This window comes from Microcaecilia unicolor, chromosome 2, assembly GCF_901765095.1.
Source record: "Microcaecilia unicolor chromosome 2, aMicUni1.1, whole genome shotgun sequence".
NCBI lineage: Eukaryota > Metazoa > Chordata > Amphibia > Gymnophiona > Siphonopidae > Microcaecilia > Microcaecilia unicolor.
Genome location: NC_044032.1, coordinates 51074405 through 51100525, shown reverse-complemented (window position 1 = coordinate 51100525; position 26121 = coordinate 51074405). Strand labels below are relative to the sequence as shown.

At 43.0% G+C, this 26121-nt stretch overlaps 1 protein-coding gene across 1 annotated transcript in view; it reads left to right on the top strand.

Moving 5' to 3' along the window:
• Positions 1-26121, top strand: part of MYO5B (myosin VB) — a 696980-nt gene that overhangs the window by 574478 nt on the left and 96381 nt on the right. Inside the window, exon 28 of the mRNA XM_030192939.1 lies at positions 10189-10413. Coding sequence (XP_030048799.1) covers positions 10189-10413 — 225 coding nt within the window. The remainder of the gene's footprint in view (positions 1-10188; positions 10414-26121) is intronic.

Below are 26121 nucleotides of genomic sequence, written 5' to 3'. Positions count from 1 at the left end.
GGCTGGAACAGTTAGCAGTCTAACTGAATCCCCCACTCTTGCTCAACAATCAGAGGGTGTTTGAGTTTAAATCTAAGCCTCCTTTGCCTGCTTCTGGTTATGAATTTTCATTTTTAAATCATGCTAGACCTGTACGTCATTTCTGAAGAAACCCTCCTACCTGTTTCCTTCTGCTAGGTTTTGTAGAGCTGAGAAGGTCATGAAAGGAGTGATCAGAGCAGCTCATCGGGGATCTCAGGCATCACCCTGTAGTAATGCTAATTTGTAGAAAATCTCCTACCCTTTGGCTTGTCATTTTTTTTTTATTCAGAACTGTGTACTACTGTGAGTTTAAGTGGGAGTGCTAATGACTCTTGGGAGCTGTCTCAAGCTCTCAAGACTCATTCTAGAACATTCCAGGAATAGAGTGTTCTCCTGCTTATGTGAATCCAAGGCTGGTGTTAGATATGCACAGCCCAGAGTGGAAACTGGGGAGTGAGCTCCAAAGCTCACCTGCAGGGCAGAGGCACGTAGCCAGACCTCAAATTTTGGATGGACCACTGGGCAAACTGAGTGGGTACATGTACTGTAGTCTCCACAACCTCTTCTCCCCAAATGCCATTCAAAACTTTACAGTAAATATCTGTGCTGTGGGGGTTCCCCAAGCCCCCCCCCCCCCCCCCCCCCACCAGCTGCAGGGGTCCTCCAGCAGCAAGAACAGCTCAAAATGTTTGTATTGTCCATGTGTAGCCACTGCCACACCCTTTTGTACACGCTTGGTTTTCACACAGGCATGAAAACTGAGTGTGTGCGGCGGGGGAGGCCAGCACAACAGCAGCATACAGACAGTGCCATTGGCTGGAGCAAGTAAGAAAGGGAGCTGTTCTTGCCGCTGGAGGACTCCTGCAGCTGGTGGGGCTTGGGAATCCCCACAAGCCAGTAACAAGTGTGCAAGAATTTTGGGTAGGCCTGAGCCCAAAGTGGGTGGGCCGGGCCCACCCATGGCTACACCACTGCTGCAGGGTATGCCTCTTTCAGTTTTAAGCAGTCACGGAGCCCCCTGTGGCACAGGAGCCCTCTAGTGCCAGCTCTGTCTGAACCTGTGCTATGTGCGTTTATTAAGGGGGTAATAGATGTTGAGCTTTAGTGCTCTGGAGCAGCAAGGATAATCAGCAGTGGCTAGAGAAGTGAAAGACTAGAATTGCAGTTCTAAAATACCCATGCCTGGGATATCTGACAGTTTACCATTCACAAGGTTGCCATGGTCTATAATGCTTATTTGTGCTGGCTGCAATTAACATCGATCAAGCGCAATCAAGATAAGTACTATTTTTATCTAGCATTTGAAAAGCATTTGAGTTGCAGTGACTATTGAGTACAACATAAGGGTGCAATGATTGAGTTGAATGCAATCAGCTTTTGCAGCTTTTGAAGCTATTTCAGCTGAGACCAGGACAAAATTCTGAGCACCAGTATTTATTTATTTATTTATTTATTTATTAAGTCATTTTAGTTGGAATAAAGTTTCTTCATACATTTTATCGCGGTTTAATATCTCAACAGTTGGACATTTTGATCCACACCACTGAATTCAGAGCTACTTTTATCCACAGCCACTAGCTGGTATTGTGTTGCTCTTGTTTTCTAGATCTAATGTTCTGTTGCAGCTGCATTTGCCTCTTCTGTGTAATTTTATTACCACCTACTTTAATGTATAAAACGCCATTGTCCATGTAAAGTTAACCCCAGCATGGAAAAACCCTTTGGAGAAACTGACCCTTAGGCATAGATTTATGCAGCAAGTATGCATTTACATGCCGGTATTCTGTAAGTCTCCGTCTATGATGGTATGAAAGGAGCAGATCACACAGGAAAAGGTCCTTTGAGAAATATTTTAGTCGTGCGAGGTCTATAAAAAAGCCTGACACTGGCCGTGTTTCGCCCACACAAGAACTGCGTCGGGGCTAAAGTAGCTGACAACAAATGAAACAAAGGACACGAGATGTTCATCAAAAATCAGAACACTTTATTGCTGATACGTGCAAATGCATTCAAGGCCCGACATGGCACCGTGTTTCAGCACTAAGTGCCTGCCTCAGGAGGTCTATGAGACATGATGGTGTGTGTTGAAGAATAATACATATGTAAATAAATAAATATTTACTCTTACAAAACATGGACCTGAGTATAGATGATATGTGTTGAGAAATAATACATACGTAAATAAACACAGTGACATAACGAGGTTTTTTTTTAATGTCATAAAAAGCTATGTAAGAATGATTGTTTTGGAGTGACAGATGTTGGTTTATATATGGGAAATGGAAGAAAATCGATTCTAATGCATATATGAATTGATGGATGATTGAGTACATGAATGAAAGAATGTTTGATGGATGGTTTAATAAAGACCCCTGAGGCAAACACTCGTGTTGGGCCTTGCATGTATCAGCAGTAAAGTGTTCTGATTCTTGATGAACATCTCGTGTCCCTGGTCTTTCACAAGTCTTCTCCAACTTCAGAGTTTTGTCTACTGATTACATTATACATGGGATTTCTTTTGATTCTTCTTTTCCAACAAACAAAACAAAACATATTATTTAGCGTTGAAGAATAGTATTAAATAAACAATCGTTAATATAAATAACAACAACATAAATACCAATTCTAAAATACCATAACATGTCAAGCCAAATTAATATAAAATTGATAAATGAATACACACTAAATAATAAAAACATATATTTTTTGTTATTGTCCTTGTTTTACATTTTCATTTGTTTGGAGGATCCATATTGTACCATCATAGGTGGACGTTTACATGGGCAAAGCCTGGGCAGAGAGTGAGTGGGACACAAGCACATGTAAATTATTGAACACTATAATTTATGCAAGTATCTCTTCTATGTGTGAGCATTTACACCAGCTTTGTGGGTGGTGAAATATGTACCCAATTACATTAGTATTCTATGAAGAAAAATCGGTGTTTACTTTTCTTTATAAAACATGCTCCAGGTAGGGGTGCTTAAGAGGCACTTAAAAATAGGCATTCCTTTATGGAATTACTCTTGGTGCCCGATGCACAAAAGTCACCATTAAATACCATGCATGTTTATATCCGCGGTTGAACTTGGCGATTTTGAAACAGCAACCGATGCTCAAAGGAAATCGCATGCAAATGAGATGCATGGAAATTCTGCAGGTGGCTCGTAGGGAACGCGCCTAGCACATCCGTAGAACAGTCTCTCAGTAAGCGTCAATGTTCTGTTTGTTCCCAGGAAAAGAAGGCGTGCGTCAAGTGACATCACATTTGGAGGTTTTTTATTTGTTCCACGGCAATTTTTAATACTACATTTACGTGTGGGATACACACGCACATAATACACATACATGGCACATTTCAGACGCATATGCAGATAATATTAAGAAATGTTCCACAGCAACTTTTAATACTACTTTTAAGTGCTGGACACACATGCACATGGCACATTTCACACACGTGCAGATACTATTGAAAAATGCAAGCAGATTGCTCCGCTGAGAAGTTGTCCTCATGCAACGACAGCTTCAGACTTGCTGTAAAAATTTTGATGTTAAAGGTATGTGCTTATTACTCAGAAATGTCTTTGCTTTGCACAGAATGCTCATTTTAATACTAATGAGTTTGTAATACATTTGCATAGGGTTATGACTAGTTGCTACCACAAACGGTAGAAGCCACGCAGAACCCTTTTGTGCATTAGACGCTGAATAATGTGCATGGAAAACTGGCTAAAACAAGTCAAACTCAAACCTTACAGGCTCGATTAAGCTTTGAGCATCGGCCCCTTAGTGTCTGCCTGTATAAGTTAGTACATGGCAGAGTACGCTGAATGGCAATCTGCTAATTCATGAACCAAGATGACCCTTCCGGGAAGAAGAGGCTAATTAACCTGATTGCAAAATGATGTCCTTGGTTTACATTTATCATATCTCTGGAATGGGCATGCTGATCCTTGAGTCTGCACACTGAACCGTTGCACTAATTAATTATCTGTCCTTTCCATACAGTGCTACACCTGGGGGTGTAGTCTATAGAAATGGTAATAGAGATCCAGCTTGTGTTCCCTTTGCTAAAAAGGTTAAAATGATTTATTCCACTGGGCAACAAAAAAAAAAAGAAAAACTGGGTTTTTTTCAGCCCCGCCTTTCTTGGACTGTGTTGCCTCTGGCCACCAAGATGCAGCCAAGCATCAAATTTATTATAAATCAAGATGTGCACTGACAAATGCAAAGGCAGTGCCTCAAAGACAAGGGGTGTTACACTTCAGAGCGCAGCCATAATAAGAATCAGAGGAGGATTGGAGGTGGGAGGGGTGTTCCCAAATGCCCCTAACGAGAAGTCTGCTAAGCACCTGCCAGGACTTGGTACTGCTGTCTGTTAGGATGAGGCCAGGCAGGAAAGAGCCGATTGAGTCCTCAGCCTTCCTGAATTCCAGCTTCTCTCCTCCCCCTTTCTCTGAGTTGGTACTGCTCTCTGGTGCAGATGCTCAAACCTGTACAGTGCTGGAATAGAGCAGGAACAGCACGTCAACACAACTCCCTAATGCTCAGCACTAATGACATGCAAATATAGGTGTGCTCATAGCATTGAACATTATGGAGTTCAGTGGGATGATAGTGCCTGGTGCATGTGCTCAAGATGAGCACATGCCCAAAATGCCAGAGGGAGGAGGAGGAAGAGGTGCCGGTTACCCAGCTCTGGACTTTTGGCAGCGGCTCCCATATAAGCAGAGGAGATGGAGGTATTCTATTGCCGCTCCTACCCCTCTCCCCCAGGGCTGCCAAGTGACAAAGCCGGGCCCGCCCCCTTCTGGTCCCGCCGCTGTCTCCAGGCGGGCCTGCCCCGCTTACTTGTCCTGCTCCGCCTCTTGTCACTGTGCACAGCAAACTTCCCCAGGACCCGGTTCTAGTATTGTTGCAGCGCCACAGAGAAAGAGTCCTTCCTTCCTTCCTTCTACTGCGTCCAAAGAGGCTGTTTGGACGCGGCAGGAAGGAAGTACTCTGCGGTGCTGCCGCACACAAGATCAGGAGAGCAATGCTAGCGCCGGTCGGGCCCCCCTTGGATGCAGGGCCCTGGGGAATTTTGCCCCCCCCCCCCCTCGGCGGCCCTGCCCTCCCCAAGAAAAATCCTTACTGAAGAAGAAGACACTCTCATATACTTGGCTGCTGCAGAATATGGGGGCTGGTTGCTCAGCAGTTGGCTTGACTGGTGGGAGAAGCACACAGCGGGTGCAGGGAGATACTGCTTTCAAGCCTGGGTTTCACGGCAGCGGAACTGGTCTGTTTTCATCCCAAATTCCAGGAACGCATACCCCAGACACCCTAACACCAGCTCCGATCTGGCGTAGGGTTTGGGGCGGAAAAAGCACGTTGTTTGGTGTGCTATCCTCTGAGCATTGAGGAGGAATAGGGAATGACCTCATTGCGCTGTGAGCCAGTGAGATCGTTGGTTCACGCGCTTGTCGGTAAGCATTCTGCGCTAGCAAATGCGGGTGTTAGTCCGTTTCTAATGGCCTCAAATTTCCGCATTTGCTTCTGATCATCGGGGCCTCTGATAGAATGAGTCCTGGCAGGAAAGAGCAGACTGAGCCGTCAGCCTTCCTGAACTCAAGCTTCTGTCCTCCCCCTTTTCTCTCTGCATGGCTGGAGAGATTTCCACAGCTGTATAGCAAAATAGCGGCCTGGGCATACATCACCACTCAACAGTGTTGAGCAAATTAATGACATCCCCCCTATCCCTCTGCCTACCCACTTGATGTACTTAACAGCTACAGTGCAGTGGTAATAACTGATGAGCCCCCCTGGATGAGGAAATTGCTTTAACTGTAGCCTACGGTGTTAAGGGACATTTCCATGAAGGAAGCTAATAAGTCACTCTGGGGCTCTGAAAGATCGTATTTCAGCCCTGCTGACACTTTAAAACTGTTTCAAGCACTTTCCTCTCTGCAAGAAAATATTGTGTAATGGACTGCAGTGACTGCTAAGAACCCAAGAATCAACCACAGCTGGTTGTTAGTAAAGATATATAAATGTGTTCATACTGCAACTTAAATATATTTTTCAGCACCTATTTTCAGTCCTAAGGAGTCTTTTTATTCATGGCTAAGGCTTCATTTGCTCTTGTTTCATTGAAATAACAGATTTTTTAAAAGTAGGGAAAACCAAGGGGTGGCCCAGTGGCTGCAGGCCAAGCATTTGGAGATCGACATTCAGAAGCATTTGTCCATTTAACCTTAGAAGTTAACAAAGGTTTGTTTTCTGATATTTATCAAGCTGCTAAACGCCTAAGTTTTGAGATGTCTGGTCAGAAGTTATCTGTTTAAAATGAAGATTATAGCAGAGCTACTCTATTCCGGTCCTTGAGATCCACAGGCATGCCAGGTTTTCAGGATACCCACAATGAGTATGCATGAGAAAGATTTGCATACCAAGGAGGCAGTGCATGTAAATCTCTCTCATGCATATTTAGTGTGGATATTCTGAAAACCTGACCTGCCTCTGTGGATCTTGAGGACTAGAATTGAATAGCTGGATTAGAGACATAGCTGGGTGCTTTTTAATTGGATCGCAGCAATATTCTGCTGCTGTTCCATTATAAATCAGGTCCTTCTATATTCAGCGGCACATAAGTTTATCTGGAGATCTTTAGCTAGTTATTTATAAAGATCTCCAGATAATCTGGATATCTTTCAGCTGAATACTGGTTCCTGTGTTTAATTCCTGGTTTCTGCTCCTTGGGCTGGCAGGGGGGCTGAGGCTAATACACTTTCCTCTCAGCACTTAGTGTAAAAGTAGGAAGAGCCCTGACTCATCTTATTTAGGATCTATTTTCTGCCTCTACCCTATGAAGCAGGCACCACCAGACTGGCCCCTTCCTAGGGTATGAGCCAGTCAGGGACTTGCATTCACATGTGTTTTATTGCCCCTCCTAAGGTCACCTCGGGTGCATTTGACCGTCTACAAGAGATGGTGCTCTTTTTTTGGCAGACACCATTATTGTGGAACCAATTGCTGCTGGACTTAACGAAAAGAGGATTCTCTCTTAGAGCTTAAGAAGAAATTGAAAACTTATTTTTTCCAGCAGGCTTTTGGGTCACTGGACTAGTTGGTGGTAGTGAGAGGAACCTACAGAGATAAAGAATGGGACGAAGATTTTATGAGAGAATGATGTTTGATATTATTGGATTGGTTTTCTCTTTTCTATTATACAGTGGTGTTCTTTTCTGCCGTTTTTAATGTTTTATATTGTAAACCATTCTGACCTTTCTTATGAAGGGTGGTATATGTGGAGGGGCATTTTCGATATGACGTCTATGTCTGACTTTGGACCTTTTGCAAAAAAGTCCAAAATCTGAATAGGAAAAAAGGACATTTTCAAAAAAAGAAAAAGTCTATCTTTTTTTTTTTTTTTTTTTTAATACTGTTTAGGACAAAGTTTTGCAAAAAAAAAAAAAAAAACGTCCAAAATCTGAATAGGAAAAAAGGACATTTTGTTTTTTGGTCCATTTTTCAAAAAATAAAAAAAGGTTCAAGGGCAAAACATACAAAATCAAGCCATTGGGTTGTAGGAGGAGTCTGAATTTTTAGTAGACTGGTCCCCCTGACATTCCAAGACAGCAATAGGGCATCCTAGGGGGCACTGCAGTGGACTTCATAAAATGCTGCCAGGCTCCTTTATCTTGTCTGTTGAGGCCCCCACAACCCACCCAAAACCCACTACCCCCAACAGTACACCACTGCCATAGTTCTTACGGGTGAAGGGAGCACCTATATGTGGGTACAGTGGGTTTCTGGTGAGTTTGGGAGAGCTCACAATTTCCTCCACAAATGTAACAAGTAGGGGGGGTATGGGCCTGGATCCAACTGTCCTGCAGTGCACTGCACCGACCACTACATTACTCCAGGGACCTGCATGCCTCTCTAATGGGCCCGAGTATTACATCAGAGGCTGGCAAGTAATGTTTTAAATCACATTTTTGTTTGGGAGGGAGTGGGTTAGTGACCACTGGGGGATAAGGAGAGGTCATCCCTGATTTCCTCTTATTCGTTATAAAAACAGGTCTAGCTCAAAACATCTTATTTTTAGTCCTGGATGGTTTTGTTTTGTTCCATTATGGCTGAAAAACGTCCAAGTCTTAGGAATGCTGAGATCCTGCCCCTGACACGCCCCCTTGTGATTTGAACGCACTTCTGATGGACATCCTAGAAAAACGTCTAAAAATTGGGTTTGAAAATACCAATTTGGACGTTTTTGTGAGAAAAATATCCAAATGCAGATTTATGCCACTTTTTGGACGTTTTTCTCTTTTTAATAGACTTGGGATCTCATTTTCAAAAGAGAAAAATGTCCAAAAAGTGGCATAAATCTGCATTTGGAACCAACAGGAGGGGAAACAATTCTAGACCTAGACATAGAGTGGGTCCTCCCGAGCTGCCCTCCCCGACTCTTCCCCCACCACTCCGGCAGGGAAAATGGATCCTCCCAGTCTGCCACACCTGACCCCCTGGCAGAGAGAGCAAGTCCTGATGGGATGACCACCTCCCACCCTCCTACCACCCGAAGTCCCTCCCTAGGCCTACCTTTAAATGCCTGGTGTCTAGTGGCCTCTTCCGGACAGAAGCAATCCCCAGTCTCTCCTGCCCCCTCCAGTTCCTCAGTCAAAATGGCTGCTGAGACTTCCCACAGCAGCCTCAAGAGACTGCTGTGGCAGGTCCTGGAAGACATTTTGAGATTGGAACCATCTTGGGCAGGAGCTGTCGAGGCAGGTTCCAGTCTCAAAATGACTGCCATGACCTCTCGCAGCAGTCTCTTGAGGCTGCTATGGGAAGTCCCAGCAGCTATTTTGACTGAGAAACTGGAGGGGGCAGGAGCAGGAGCGACTGGGGATTGCTACTGCCTGGAAGAGGCCACTAGACCACTGGGCATGTAAAGGTAGGCCTAGGGAGGGCCTTCGGGTGGTAGGAGGGTGGGGGGTGGTCAACCCATCAGGACTTGTTCTCTTTGCTGGGGGGTCAGGTGTGGAAGCCTGGGAGGATCCATTTTCCCAGCCAGAGTGGGGGGCAGGGTGGCAGTTCAGGAGGACCCGCTCTCCCTTTCAGGGGGAGGCGCCATTTTCAGTTTTGACTGTAACTGACTGGCAAATTTCAGCTGCTGTTTTGGTCTAAACTGAGAATCCTGGTCTCAGCAACCATTTTGACTGAGGAACTCGGAAGGGGCAGGAGCAATAGGGATCGCTCCTGCCCAGAAGAGACCACTAAACCACCAGGGCACTTAAATTTAGGTCTGGGGAGGGTCTTCGGGTGGTGGGAGGGTGGAGGGGTTGTGGCAAGCCCTGCCTGATGGGACCCACTGTCTAGTGGTGCTTGTGGTTGGAGGAGGCAGGCAGGCAGAGAGTAGTCATATGGTGGGGGGGGGGGGGGGGGGTCTGTTTCAGTTTCACCTGAAAATGCACTGGCATTTTCGGCCGAAACTAAAGAATGACCAAACCCTGATTTTGGGCCAAAGCCAAAATTTGGTCGGCCTCTCTAAGTCCATACATTTAGTGTCACCAAATATAGGAATAATTTGAAACATCTAGACTAGACCATTCAAATTTTTGCCCAGACATTTTACTGAAAATTTACTTGATTATCTATAAATATTTCAGTGCTGGATTTCTCATTCATCCTTTATGATCTTAATTGTTATCAATAGAAATCAAACAAAATAAAACATGGAAAAGAAAATAAGATGATACCTTTTTTATTGGACATAATACATTTCTTGATTAGCTTTCGAAGGACCACACCTCTGATCTTAATTGCATATCTGGGAAAAAGCAACAATGTTGTTGCATGCTGATGGTTTCTGATGATATGTTGTAACACACTGGAAAAACCTGACAATGTGTCTGCCCCAAATTTTATAAACCTGCATGCCCCAGCTCTATGCTTAGTGCACAAAGTTGCATGTGGAGGTTATAGAATAAGGTCATTTGCGTGTGTAACATGATGTAATAAAGAGCTGATAATTGATATTAACCAGCAGTAATGGGCACTAAGTGTTAATTGGTGCCAATTAGCAGTTATGCGTGCAACTAATCTTAGTCGGTATTCTATATTGTGCGCAAAGTCCATAATGCGCAATTCCACAACCTTTCTTGAATTTACCCCCTGGTGTTTTTACAGAGGCAGGAACTGGAATCAGAAAACAAAAAGCTAAAAAATGAGCTGAATGAGCTGAGGAGGGCCATTGGAGACGGAGCATCAGAGAGTGGCGAGGAGAGTTATAATCTGCTGCTGAACCAACTCAAGTCAGCTAACGAAGAGCTGGAAGTTCGGAAAGAAGAAGTGCTCATCCTACGGACACAGATCGTCAATGGAGCCCAGCAGCAGGAGGCCGGCAAGAACATGGTATGTGTGCTGGGAAGAACGGGGAGGGTGTGGTCTGGCATTTAAGAGTACGAACAGAGGTTACACAGGGATTGGGACCATGGAAAATCTGCGGGAATCCATGGTATTGGTGACAAAAGATCCTTGCGGGGATGGGGGGGGGGGGTGAGTGGTGATGGAAAGGAATTGCTGGGGATGGGGACTTCATTACATCCCCATGCACTCCTCTAGCTCAGAGCCCAAAAAACTCTGGGCATGGAAAAAGAGTATTAAAAAAGGAACATAAGACAAATTCAGACAATATGTTAATACAAACACTGAAATCCACACTATAAATATACATTTAAAAAAAAAACACTTTGCTTAAACAATTTCACAAATTTACTAAGCATTGATGCAATTTAATTAGCCCTAACCAATGAAATATTATTAACTAGTAAAACATGCCCGTTTCTGGAGCAAATGAAACGGGCGCTAGCAAGGTTTTCCTCCCAAACCCCCCCCCCCCCCCACCCCTTCGGTGTTGTGAAGCCACTGACCGCCATTGTTCTGGACCTCGACAACGCACGCCACCTTCATCTTCCGAGTCCTTGTTGGTTGTAAAGCCACTGACACCATTGCTCCGCCCTCGATGTCATCACGTTTGACGCGAGGGCGGGGCCCAGACACAGCGATTTCGGTTTCTTCACCACCACGAACGCTTCGAACCGGAAGGAAGTGCCCGCAGGAACTGACAGTGACGTCAGTGTCCTCAGAACGTTGAGGGTGAGTTTTATTATATTAGATTAGGCACTTTTCCAATTCATTTTTATTTAATTATTTATATTGATATTTATATCCCGCATTCTCCCAGACAGAGTTCAGATTCAATGTGGCTTACAATCCAGACAGTGCATATATATTATAGTTATAAATCTTCTGAAAAAGGAAAAATGTTGAGTAAATCTTCTATATATGGCCATATGAAACTTCAGAAAAATTAGTTTATGAATTATTTCACATGGTTGTATTGTGTAACAAACATCAAATTATAAGCAGTTATACAGGATAAAGTCTGAAACAGCATTTTGCATAAAAGTGGTTATGGGGTAGGTATCAGGTGGGTGAGTGTGATGTTAGGGTATATATTGGTTTATTCATATGTTGGTTTTCAATGTGTGGGGTGTATATTTTATTTATTTATTTTATTTTAACAAAGTCACTTTATTTTCCTTTGCCTCAGAAACTGTGGGTTCTTTGGGACAGAGAATTCATTGCATGTCAATCAAAAAAAAAAAAAAAAAAGTCTAAAAATAAGCCAGATACCAAAATAGTGTTCTTTATCAACAGGTACATACCGAAGCAGACAAGATAGAAGTCCAAAAATCTTTATTGCACAAGTCCCAACGTGGCCACGTTTCACCAAAATGGCTACATCAGGGGTAAATACAACAAACTATCAAAAATAAAATATCCACATATTAGAATATAACTTACAAACTAAAAAAGACTAAAAATTAAAAAAACACATATAGATCCCAAATACGTTCATTCTCACATAAAATAAAACAAATAAAAAGCAGATGAGAAAGTGTGAACTCAACAGAGCTATAAGAACATTCTTAATTCATAAACTATTCAAAGTCACTGACAATAAAAGCATACATTAAGAAATCATAGAAGCATCTAATTACAATGATGTCCAATTAAAAAACTTTCTCAAACAGCTTAAAATAAGTGAGTGATTATTGACTACAAGGAGTGAATTGCAATATGTTTATAAGTCAAAAGGGGATTCAGGATGGCGTCATAGTAACATAGTAGATGACGGCAGAAAAAGACCTGCATGGTCCATCCAGTCTGCCCAAGACAAACTCATATGTGTATACCTTACCTTGAATTTGTACCTGTCCTTTTCAGGGCACAGACCGTATAAGTCTGCCCAGCAGTATTTCCTGCCTCCCAACCACCAGTCCCGCCTCCCATCATCAGCTCTGGTACAGACTGTATAAGTCTGCCCTCCCCTATCCTAGCCTCCCAACCACCAACCCCTCTTCCCCCCACCTGCTCCGCCACCCAATTTCAGCTAAGCTTCTGAGGATCCATTCCTTATGCACAGGATTCCTTTATGCATATCCCACGCATGTTTGAACTCCGTTACCGTTTTCATCTCCACCACCTCCCGCGGGAGGGCATTCCAAGCGTCCACCACCCTCTCCATGAAAAAATACTTCCTGACATCTTTCCTGAAACTTAGATTTGAGTCAAGGCAGGATACGGACGACGGTTGTTCTTAAATAACTGTGGTGATTTCCTTTTTTCTTCGTAACTATGCCGAAAAGGAAGAGTAAACTTAGGGGACCTCCTCTTCCTAAGCAGATCCCTTCCTTACCTGGACAACTGCCAATGTCCTCATTTTTGGTGTCGACCCCAACTCCGGGCGTTTCCGTTCATGAGGCTGGGAAAAGCCTCGTCCAGGAGAGCGATTTTTCACTCAGCCCGCTAGGACCTTTGACCCCGCTACCTCCGCAACTCGACGGGGTTTCTGTTCTGAGGCCCGAAGCAGGAGGCTCGAAGGGGTGGCGAACCCCGTCGGAAGGAGCGGAACTCACGATACCATCAGAGCAGGCTGCGGGTAGCCAAGGTACACCGGAGATGGCAACTGGGGAAGTAACGGAAGACGTGACTCGGATTGTGAATTTACAAGAAGCTTTTCTTTGCTCTTCAGCGATTCAGCCGTTAATTAAACCCCAAGAGGTGTCTTTGGACTCTATATGGACCGCCCTAGAAGCCATGCACAAGGTCTGTAATGCCTTTATTTCCGTATCTTTAAATAATTCCTCTCAAATAAAGAACTTAAAAGATAAGATGGAAGGACTTTCAGTGAAACAAACTAAACTTGAGACTGTAACTGCAAAATTACAAGAACAAGCACAAATCTCTGGAGATAGAATGGCAGTACATCGCAAGATTGAAAACTTAGAAAATCTTTCAAGAAATTTAAACTTGCGTGTTCTAAACTTTCCAAAAGATCAATTTACTACACCTAGAGATATGTTTGTAAAATTGCTGAAAGAGGTGTATAACAGTGGCATAGCCAGACAGCCAATTTTGGGTGGGCCAGAGCCCTAAGTGGGTGGGCACAAAATTTTCTCTGCCCTGCCCCCTTCCTCCCCCTATTCTCCACCTCTCCCCCAGCACCTCCCAACTCAAAATAGAAACAGAAACACTTTAGCTCATGAGGAAAGTGACATCCACTATGCACATTTCTCAAGCTATCATATTTCATTTAAGATTCAAAATAAAATGCCTTTTCTACCTTTGTTGTCTGGTCATTTTCTTTTTCCATCATGTTGATCCAGTTTCTCTTTTGAACTTTCCAATCTTTCTGCTATTTCTCCTTCAAGCAGCTGCTGTCCATTTGTCTTTTTCTCCTCTCTTGTTCCATTCCCTCACTTCACTTGCCACTGACATATTGACCTTTCCATTTTAGCTCTTTCCTTCCTTTTTTTTCTTTTCTTTTCTGCTCTGTCCACCCAAATTTTATCCTGTCTAACCCCTTTTCCTTTGTTTTACTTTTCAGTTACCTCTCAGATTCCTTTTCACCCACTAGTTCTCCTATTCCCCATCTCTCTACTTCCCCAGCCATCCATTCCCTTCCATCTTCAATCTATTCCCCCTTACCATATTTCTTTCCCCTGTAATCACCATCCTCCACGCGTTCATTTCCTTGCCACCCCCTTGGCCTCTCCCACATGGTTCCACATTTCCCAATGTCTCTCTCCCTCCACCCTTCACCCTCTTCCAACATCTTCCTGTCACTTCTCTCTTTTGTCTTGCCCCCCTCTCCTGTGGCCAGAATTTCCCCCATCCATCCTGTTTCTTTCCACCCCCTCTCTCCCCCTTCGCAGCATCTCTCATCTCTTGGCAAAGAACAACAATATGGATGCAGCAGCTCACAGGTTTGCTTGCTGTGTTTTCAATGAACGGCGACGCGACGGCTGCGCGGGGGAGTGGAAACAGAAATTTACCAAATGGCTTCCGTGGGCTGGCTCACTTGCACTCCACTCCTGAGGTTGCAGCGGTGAACTGGCGGGCAGGCGCTATGCTCAAGTAGTAAAAGCAGCAAGCCGGCAGGTTTGAGTTCGTCCTTCGCTTCCCTGCCTTCTCTGCGTCCCGCCTTCCTGTGATGTCATTTCCTTTCAGGCGGGCGGGACGCAGAGAAGGCAGGAAGCGAAGGACGAACTCAAACCTGGCGGCTTGCTGCTTTTACTACTTGAGCATAGCGCCTGCCCGCCAGTTCACCGCTGCGGGCGAGGATTCGAAGATACGGACAGACGGACGGACGGGGATGGACTCGGACTCTGGGTGGGTGGGCGGGCCTGAGGCTAAATTGGGTGGGCCTGGGCCCATCCAGGCCCACCCGTAGCTACGCCCCTGGTGTATAAATACTCAGACCAAGCCCTTCCACCTACTCAGAGAATATATTACCTACAAACTTTGCCAAAATCCAATAAGAATGCTCCAGGTACCTCAGATAAGACTCCTGAATCACTGGACTTAACAAATATCCTGGAACAATCGAATGAAACTATTGAGACTAGAGCCACTTTAATTGTTTCATTTGTTTTCTTACAAGGCAAAGAAACATAGTAACATAGTAGATGACGGCAGAAAAAGACCTGCACGGTCCATCCAATCTGCCCAACAAGATAACTCATATTTGCTGCTTTTTGTGTATACCCTACTTTGATTTGTACCTATGCTCTTCAGGGCACAGACCGTATAAGTCTGCCCAGCACTATCCCCGCCTCCCAACCACCAGTCCCGCTTCCCACCACCGGCTCTGGCACAGACCGTATAAGTCTGCCCAGCCCTATCCCCGCCTCCCAACCTCCAGCCCCGCCTCCCGATCTTGACTAAGCTCCTGAGGATCCATTCCTTCGGCACAGGATTCCTTTATGCTTATCCCAAGCATGTTTGAATTCCGTTACCATTTTCATTTCCACCACCTCCCGCGGGAGGGCATTCCAAGCATCCACTACTCTCTCCGTGAAAAAATACTTCCTGACATTTTTCTTGAGTCTGCCCCCCTTCAATCTCATTTCATGTCCTCTCGTTCTACCACCTTCCCATCTCCGGAAAAGATTCGTTTGCGGATTAATACCTTTCAAATATTTGAACGTCTGTATCATATCACCCCTGTTTCTCCTTTCCTCCAGAGTATACATGTTTAGTTCAGCAAGTCTCTCCTCATACGTCTTGTAACGCAAATCCCATACCATTCTCGTAGCTTTTCTTTGCACCGCTTCAATTCTTTTTACATCCTTAGCAAGATACGGCCTCCAAAACTGAACACAATACTCCAGGTGGGGTCTCACCAACGACTTTTACAGGGGCATCAACATCCCCTTTCTTCTGCTGGTCACACCTCTCTTTATACAGCCTAACAACCTTCTAGCTACTGCCACCGCCTTGTCACACTGTTTCGTCGCCTTCAAATCCTCAGATACTATCACCCCAAGATCCCAGTATCCCGAGACTATACTTTAAAAATATACACCCAGAATTTAAGGGTGCAAAAATTTCAATTTTTCCGGATATTTCTCGTTTGTCTCAACAGAGGAGAAAGAAATTTCTTGAGATGAAACAAGCATCTTTGGCTATAAATGCAAAGTTTCAATTGCGTTTTCCGTGTAAATGTATGTTGACTTTGAATGAAAAAAGATACATTTTCTTTGAGCCTGATCAACTACGCACGTTCCTTGATGCACAAGGTGATAAGGGTTGAGCCCATATAAAGAAAGGTTGTATAATTAAGGGGTTACCTCCTGTCAATTCCTAAGGCTTATGACTGTTTAGTTTCCAACTTCCATTGGTTTTCTTTTTCAAGCTATCTTGAATCCCTAACTGATTTTGTGGTCTATAAAACTAAGGTTGTTATTTTTATTATTGGAAATGGTTTCTTCTGTAAACATGTGATACTGGTGTATCTTATCAAAGATGATATCTTTGTATTTAATGAAATTAATAAACAAATTTAAATATAAGACAAATGGGGCACCTACCTAAGTACATAAGTATTGCCATACTGGGACAGACCAAAGGTCCATCAAGCCGATCCGGGTCACAAATACCTGGCAAGATACCGAAAAAGTTCAATACATTTTATGCTGCTTATCCCAGAAATAGCAGTGGATTTTCCCCAAGTCAATTTTAATAATGGTCTATGGACTTTTCCTTTAGGAAGCCATCCAGACCTTTTTAAAACCCCTCTAAGCTAACTGCCTTCACCACATTCTCTGGCAATGAATTCCAGAGTTTAATTACACATTGAGTGAAGAAAAATTTTCTCCCGATTCGTATTAAATTTACTGCTTTGTAGCTTCATCACATGCCCCCTAATCCTAGTATTTTGGGAAAGAGTAAACGATTTACTTCTACCCATTCCACTCCATTCATTATTTTATAGATCTCTATCATATCTCCCCTCAGCCTTCTTTTCTCCAAGCTGAAGAGCCCTAGTCACTTCAGCCTCTCCTCATAGGGAAGTCATCCCATCCCCTTTATCATTTTCGTCGCCTTTCTCTGTACCTTTTCTAATTCCGCTATATCTTTTTTGAGATTCTGCGACCAGAATTAACACAATATTCGAGGTGCGGTCGCACCATGGATCGATACAAAGGCATTATATCCTCAATTTTGTTTTCCATTCCTTTCCTAATAATACCTAACATTCTATTTGCTTTCTTAGCCGCCACAGCACACAGAGCAGAGGGTTTCTTGGTCAGTGATTCCTAACGTAGAACCTTCGTTACGTAGCTATAGTTCAGGTTCCTCTTTCCCACATGCATCACTTAGCACTTGTTCATATTAAATGTCATCTGCCATTTAGACTCCCAGCCTCGTAACCCAGTCTCCCTAACCAGGGATGTTCAAGGTATCTTCCTGGTTGGCAGAAGTACATCAAAGTTATCCTGAGGAGTGCATACCAGAACTTAGTATACTGACTGAATCAAATAAGAAACGATGTGAAGCCAATTATTAAACAAAACACAAGGGAGACTCACATGGAACCTAGAATTTCAATCCACAACATATAGTGAAGTAAAAACAGAGATAAGAGCAAAAGCAAAAATTAATGTAGGCCGAAGTAGGCAGATGTGAGCCATCACATCTCTTAGGGGCCCTTTTACTAAAGGGTTGCCATGTGGCAACCTGGAACTACCACTGGCCCACCACAGCTGCCAGTGGTAGTTCAGCACGCAGCATTTCCGTCGCTGCCGGAAGTTTTCAAAAATTATCACTGAAGGGGTTTACCCAAAGGTACCGCTGGGTTAGCACAGGAGACCTTACCATGCTTCCCCCAAAATGGTCTGTTTCTTATAGAGAGATAACCTGACAGAGGGAATCCTGAGCTGGCCTTTCCTTTTTCTGTCACAGGGGCGTAGGAGTATTTGGCAGAGGCCTTCATTTGATTCAAGATCATTGTGGGACTCCAGTAATGGATTTGATGGCATTCAAGCAAAATGCTAAAGTTCTGAAGTTCATTTGTTGAAAGGAACCAGGAGCAGTGGTTTTGTTTGCCCTTCTTCAGCATTGATCTTAGACAGGTTTGCTTTAAATCTTTCCCCCCATTTTCTCCTCTGACCTGTTGCAAAAAAATTGCAGCTCACCCAGGTCTTGCAATCCTAGACACTCTGAAGTGGCTCAGGGATCCTTGATATTTGCATATAGAGTGGCTTCAGTTGGAAGACAATTTGAGGCTTACAAGAGTGCAGTTCTTATGGAAGACCAATATCACTTTTGTCTTCTGGCTTCTTCTTGAAAGGGAGTGACTGAAGAGAAAAGGCTATGCAAGGGAGGAAACTAGATGGCAGCTCAGAAAGGCATGCTGAGTGAGGCTCTGCATGATTTTGCTTTGTTTCTGGCTATTTGGCCTTTAGAGCTAATTCCTCATACCAAAAGGGAAGGGAAAACGTTTAGCTCCCACCCAAGTTTTGCAGACCCCTTTGATATGGCAAACAGAAATGTGCAGCTTTATCCCAGGGCAAACCAGTTGGCCTGGGGACAAGGAAGAGCCTAGACCTGGGGTGTGAGGTCTCACTTAGTCCCGTGGGTCCAGTAATGCCTCATCCTCTGGGTCTTCTTCAAATATATTGGTCTCAGAACCGTTCTTATTCATTAAACAATGTTCCTCCCTTAAATATATTTCCCATATGTTATCACAAATATTCTTATTCCACTTTCCAATCTTTCCTCTGTGGTGCATAATTGTCCAAAATATGTTTTATGGCAATTTCACTAGCACCAAACTCCTCATCGGCTTTGTTTAATCATTTTAGTACATTTTTAGTATCTTAGACACTTATCCCAAAGATATTCGGACTGGGGGCTATTGAAAGAACAATCATGTAAGGATGGTAATAAAGTCACCGCTCCCGGGGACTGTTGAGGGAAGCTAGGGTATGCGGTTTGAATCCACTATAACCCCATAGTTAAACCAAAACTACTACTACTACTTAACATTTCTAGAGCGCTACTAGGGTTACGCAGCGCTGTACAATTGAAGTTATTCTGGATGCTGTCTGGTCTGCTTTGGACTCCCCATATAAGATATGCTCTGGAATTGTCCTCTTGGTACATTTGAACCCTCCTAGATTGCAGAAGGTGGAAGAGAGTTATGCTTTGTATTGTGCAAAAATTGAGTATTTGGGATCCGAGGCTCAACAAGTTAAACAGCTGTAGGCATCTTAAGCCCAAGATAAGATAATTCTCCATCATACAGTAGAAAACATGAATAACTATACTAGACATCTAAACTTGAGGGTTTTGAATTTTCCCCAGGATGTTGATGGTCACTCCTAAGGATGTTTTCTATAGATTTTTAAAAAAGGTCTTTAAATATTCAGACTCCGGGTTTCCTCCTTTGCATAAGATTTATTTCATGCCAATTGCTAACCAGAAACAACCAGCCACTGCTGGAAAATCTTCTATCACAGAGGTTTAATTGGACGGGTCAAATTTGACAAGAGATATTTGAAAGCTCAATGGATTAGGTGACATCCAGAAATACCTCTCTTTCTCCAGGATAAAGGTGGCTGTGCTAGATTATTTATTCATCTAACAGAATGTAACTTCTTTGGTGGGAAGGTTTCTATTTTTCCAGACATATATAAATAGACACAACTTAGAAGAAGTAAAATGTTCTTTTTCTAAACAAGTTTTGTCCTTCGGAGCTAAATTTCAATTAAGATACCTTTGTAAATGTGTTATTTTCCTCGATAATAATTCCTATACATTCTCAACTGAATTATTTTTCAAGAGTGAAAGTGAGTATTTAGTACTGGGGCATTAATTACTGATTAAGCTACTTGCTGTTTTTCTTTAGCTAGTGTTCTTTTAGAATCCAGCTTTCTCTGGTTTGATGCTTGGTATGGACTGCTAGATGGGTTTATATTATGGGTTTTTTTTGTCTGTTAATAAATACTACTTTATATATGTTTATTCACCTCTGTAGTTCATTGAAATTTAATTGGTCCTCCCCTATTCCCTTCCCTGAGACTTATATTTTTATTTATTTATTTTGTTTGTTACATTTGTATCCCACCTTTTCCCACTTATTAGTAGGCTCAAAGTGGCTTACATAATTCCGGAGAGGTGGTTACAGATTCTGGTGTGAACAAATACAGTATAGGGGTACTATTACAGTGACAAGTACAGTAAAGAAGTATCGGTAACTAGGTTGGGGTGATTCAGACAAAATGTTAGGGTGTGATCATGTGTTGGGGTAGAAAACTGTCCGTTTCCTGATTAAAATGTCATATTTCATTATTCAGTGTTTGTCAGATACTGTGGGGTATGCCTTCTTGAACAGGTGAGGTTTTAGTTTTTTTTCAGAATTCTAGATGATTATTCGTAGATTTCAGGCGTTTTGGTAGAGAATTCCAGAGCTGTGTTCATATGTAAGAGAAACTTGACATGTATGTTGATTTATACTTCAGGCTTTTACAACTTGAGTAGTGAAGAGTTAAGTACGTTCTGGCTGATTCAATTGTGACTCTAATTGGTAAGTCGATTAGTTCAGACATATAGCTCAGAGCTAGACCATGTATTATTCTGTGAACAAAGGTACAAATCTTGAAAGCGATACTTTCCTTGATTGATAGGGTTTTTTCTCCTTTTCTTTTTTTTTATTTTGGCTTTTTCCCTTTTTTAAATAAGGGTTAGCCTTGGTTTCCATAAAGGTTCAGGTAGAGGCATTGGCTTCTTTGTGGGGTTATTTAGGAAGGGTTTCTTTGGTCTCACACCCTGTTGTTGATTGCTTTCTTAAGAGTGTCACTAAGGGCTAGATGCATCAACCAAACGTTAAAAAATCTAAATCATAAAAGTGCTTAACGAATTTGAAACAACGAAGAATGCACAAAAAAAACAGCTCAGAAATGTTCGGTGTGGTATTGAAAAGTACAATGTATCAAGCGTTCGTAATCCCCGTCGTTAATTTGCCCCTTAAGCATGCGCAGAGCAGCCACAAACGTATTAAACCTACGTAGGTTACTTACGTCAGACTGGGGCGTGCGAGGGGGGGATCGCGACCTGCAAGCCTTTTAGCTGTCTGATCTAGCAGAAGAGTGCAGTTGAAGATAACTCTAAAAAGAACGACCCTCGTAAATCCCCTTTTGTAACAAAAGACCTCTTTGCAGCTTGTTTACAGTACTGGGAAAATTGGCTTCAGGGGATAGCAGAGAGTGTTAATTTTCAAAGCTGTGGGAGAAGGGGAGAGACAGGATTTTTAAGCTGCAGGGAGAAGCAGTATGTTTTGTTTTGCAATGATGCAGGGGAAAGCGGAGAGCCACATGTTTGTGTTTGTATCTCACTTTTCTTTTTAAACATGCTAGCTTGGATTTTTATGGTGCAGGGGGCAGCGGGGAAAGGATAGCTCAGGCCTTAACGACAGGTCTGAGCGCACGTAAAATTTCTGACGGTAAATGATTCGTTGCAATCGTCGGTATGGTTAGTGCATTCCGAATTGTCCACATTTCAACGGTAGTTTTTCCTTTGCATTCCGTTTTCGTTAGCTGCTTGCTTCGTAGGAAAAAGGCCTTTAATGCATGCAACGGTTAGGAATTTTCTTCGTTAAAGGGTTGTTAGAGGGTCGTTAAGGTTTAGTGCATCCAGCCCTAAGTGTCCCCTGTAGTGTTCTGTTGTCCCAGAGTGGAATCTCAGTTTGGTTCTTTGATTACTTTCCTCTGCACCTTTTCAGCCATTGATGCAAGTGTCCTTAAAAGATCTCACTTTAAAGATGGTATTTCTTGTGGCAGTTTGTTCAGTGAAAAGGACAACAGAGTTGCAAGCCTTTCCTCAATTTTTGTGAGATTGGAGTAGTTATTAGGACTGTCCCTTCTTTTCTTCTAAAAGTACTCTTTGTTCCATATTAATGAAGTAGTAACTTTACCATCTTTTCATAGAGAGGATTGGTGTGATTTATTTTGTTTCCTTCATCTCTTGGATGTTTGATTATCTCTGTTGTGATATTTAGAAGTTACCAATATCTTTCACAAGTCGGACCATTTGTTTCTGTTGTTATTAGTTGAAAGAGGCAGTCATGCCAGCCTATGTTCTTAAAGTTCGGGTTTTTGAATAGGGTTTTCGTGCTCATTGAACTAGAGCTGTAGTGACGACTTACACAGAATCGCACACGGTTTCCCCAGCTGATATATGCAAGGTGGCTACTTAGTCTTCTCTGATTTATTTTTCTAGACATTACAGATTGCATGTCCAATGCCAGAGATATGCTGCCTTTGGAGTTGGAGTCTGTGTGCAGCAGGAATTTCATCTTCCTACTCTGGAGGATTGCTTTGCTACATCTTAGGTGTTCTGGACAGGTCTGATAGATGAAAAGAAGGAAATATTCGGACTTACCTGCTCGTTTTCTTTTCTTGAGTCCAACCAAATAAGCCTAGACTCCCACCCTGTATATCTACTTCTTCCACTATTGTAGCATTTCAGAGGTTTCTAGTGAATTTTTACCATTTCATAAATTATTGTTTGCATTAACTGGAAGCTCTGAATTTCTTCCTTTCTTAATGTATTCTAGTTGTACAATTTTTGGTTACTGTATTTTGTTACAAGTATATTGAGAGGCTGTCAGCTGCAGTGTGCTCACAGTTCTGTTTTTCCCTGCTGGGCATAACCCAGGTGTTCTGTTCTGTACTGGTCTAGTTGGTCTCAAAATTAGCAGGAAGGGATGAATTGTCTTTTGCAACAGACTGGCTAAAGTACTAAAGAGGGCTTTAAACTAAATTTACTGGGGATAGGTGAAAAAAGCCCCAAAGTCATTAATAACCCTCCAGAAAAGTAAGACATCAAATACCTTTATAGAAAAAGGAAAAAAAATGTGGAGAGCCTTGTATACCAATGTCCGTAGGATGAGAAACACAGTTCTAGATCTGGAGGCTGCAATGATAGAAGCTGACTTGGATTTAGAGGCAGTCACAGAGACATGGGTCACAGAGAACCATGACTGGGATATAGTTATACCTGGCTATAATCTATTCAGGAAGGACAGGGTAGGTAAAAAGGGTGGAGGAGTGGCATTATATGTTAATATCAATGTGACAGAGTTGCAGGACATATGGGGTAAGGAAGAAGCACTGTGGGTTAAACTAGAAAGAGGGAGTGGAAAATTTATTTACATTGGTGTGATATACAGGTCTCCCACACAATCAGAAAAAATGGACAGATATTTAATTGAAGACATTCACAAGATAGCTAGAAAAGGGGAAGTACTACTAACAGGTGACTTTAATATGCCAGATGTCGATTGCAGAGTCCCTGCTGCGAGGTTGTCTAGAAGCAAAGGGATCTTGGATGTTCTACCAGAAGAATTGTTCCAGCAATGGGTAATGGAACAACACGAGATGGAAAGATTCTAGACCTGGTGCTTATGAATGGGGAGAATGTTTCTGATGTTACAGTGGGGGATCATGGATCATTTGGCATCTAGTGATCACCGAATGATGTGGTTCAATATTAAGAGACAGGAAGAGCAAGCTTATTCAAGAATGAAGGTCATAGATTTTAAAAGGGGGGAATTTTTCAAAGAAGAGTTAGTTGGATGGGAACAGCTGAAGGAAGTAGAACAGTAGTGGGCAAAACTGAAAGGAACTATTTTAAAGGTGACATTTGTTAGAAAATTACATAAAAGTAAGAGGAAAAGAAGGCTGCTCTGGTTCTCGAACATAATAGCTGAAAAGGTAAGGGAAAAAAGGTTAGCCTTCATACGTTACAAGACTGCAGAAAGAGGAAGATGAGCAAAAATACCTGGAAAAGCTAAGAGAAGCTGGAAAAGCTGTCAGGAAAGTGAAGAAGCAAATGGAGGAAAAGATAGTCAATACGGTAAAATTGAACAAGACATTTTTTAGATATGTAAATGAAAGAAGGAAGTGCCACAATAGCATTGTGAGGCTCAAGGCTGAGGGGCAGAAATATGTAGAAGCTGATAAGGATAAAGCTCTGAACTGCTCAACAATTATTTCTGTTCTGTGTTCACGGATGAAAAGCCATGGGCAGGATCACAGAAAACAAATGCTAATGGGGATGGATGTATGGTAGACCGGGACTAATTCTCAGAAGACTGTGTTTGTGAGGAGCTAGCTAAACTAAAAGTAGATAAAGCGATGGGACCTGATGGGATACATCTGACGGTACTCAAGGAACTCAGAGAAGTTCTGGCAGCTCCACTGTCTGACCTCTGCAATGCTTCTTTGGAGTCTGAAGTGGTCCTAGAGGACTGGAGAAGGGCGGATGTGGTCCCTCTGCACAAGAGCGGAAGCAAGGAGGAGATTGCGAATTAGACCGGTCAGTCTGACCTCAATGGTGAGTAATCTAATGGAAACGCTTCTAAAGTGGAGGATCGTGAGGTTTCTCAAATAGAATGGACTGCAGGGCCAGAGGCAGCATGGTTTCACTAGAGGCAGGTCTTGGCAGACAAATCTAATTGACTTCTTTGATTGGGTGGCCAAGCAGTTGGACGTAGGAGGGGTGCTAGATGTGGTGTACTTGGATTTTAACAAAGCCTTTGACACTGTTCTGCATAGGCGACTGATAATTAAACTGAGTGCCCTTGGTATGAGATTTACGTGAGAAGAAAAGGTGGCCATGTATAGAATGTTTGTACGTTTGGGAAGCTCGCCAGGTGCCCTTGGCCTGGATTGGCCGCTGTCGTGGGCAGGATGCTGGGCTCGATGGACCCTTGGTCCTTTCCCAGTGTGGCATTACTTATGTACTTATGGTTCTCAAAAGTAGTAGCTGAAAAGGTAAGGAAAAAGTGGTTAGCCTGTATAATCTACATGAGATCTCAGAAAGAGGAAGACAGGCAACAATATCTGGAAAAACCAGTGTCGTAGCTAGGTGGGGCCTTGGGGGCCTCGACCCCCGCCAGCCAAGATGTTACAGTGGCGGCAGTGGGCGGCTGAGGGGGGGTGGCAGCAGCGGGGTGGTGACCAAAATGTGCCCCCCCCCCCACCTTGAGGTCTGCCCCCCTTGAAGTCTGGCTACGCCCCTGCTGCCAGGTACATGTGACCTGGATTGGCCACTGTTGGAAATAGGATACTGGACTAGATGGACTATCGGCCTGACCCAGTATGTCTATTATGTTCTTTTGTACTTTGCCATATCAAGGTAGAGAAATTTTATACAGCCAATTTATAGGGGTAAATGACTTTCTAGTTGCATAAATAGCTTTGAAAATTGCTGTCTGAAAACAGTTTTAAAAAACAAAAAGAAAAGAAAGGAAATGTTAAAGGAAATGTTAAAGGAAATCAGGGACGCAAACAAACTGGGCAACACAATAATAATGGGGGATTTCAATTACCCGCATATAGACTGGGGTAATGTAACATCTGTACACGCAAGGGACATAAGATTTCTTGATGAAATCAAGGACAGCTTCATGGAACAGCTAGTTCAGGAGCCGACAAGAGAAGGAAAAATACTAGACTTAGTCCTTAGTGGTGCTCATGATCTAGTGCAGGGGGTAACGATACGAGGGCCGCTTGATAACAGTGATCATAATATGATCGGTTTTGATATTGGCATTGAAGGAAGTGAAACTAGGAAATCAAGTACGCTAGCGTTTAACTATAGAAAAGGTGATTACGACAAAATGAGAAAAATGGTGAAAAAAAGACTGAAAGGAGCAGCTCGCAGAGTAAAAAACTTGCATCAGGCGTGGATGCTGTTTAAAAACGCCATCCTGGAGGTTCAGGACAAATATATTCCACGTATTAGAAAAAAGGGAAAAAAGACTAAACGTCAGCCGGCGTGGCTAAACAGTAAGATAAAGGAAATCATTAGAGCCAAAAAACAATCCTTCAGAAAGTGGAGAAGAGAACCAACTGAAAGTAACAGGATAGATCATAAGGAATGCCAAGCCAAATGCAAAGCGGAGATAAGGAGGGCAAAAAAGGACTTTGAGAAGAAATTAGCGTTGGAAGCAAAAATACATAGTAAAAACTTTTTTAGATACATTAAAAGCAGGAAACCGGCCAAAGAGTCGGTTGGGCCGCTGGACGAAAATGGTGTTAAAGGGGCGATCAAGGAGGACAAAGCCGTAGCGGAGAAATTAAACGAATTCTTTGCTTCGGTCTTCACCGAGGAGGATTTGGGGGGGACACCGGTGCCGGAAAGAATATTTGAAGCGGGGGAATCGGAGAAACTAAACAAATTCTCTGTAACCTTGGAGGATGT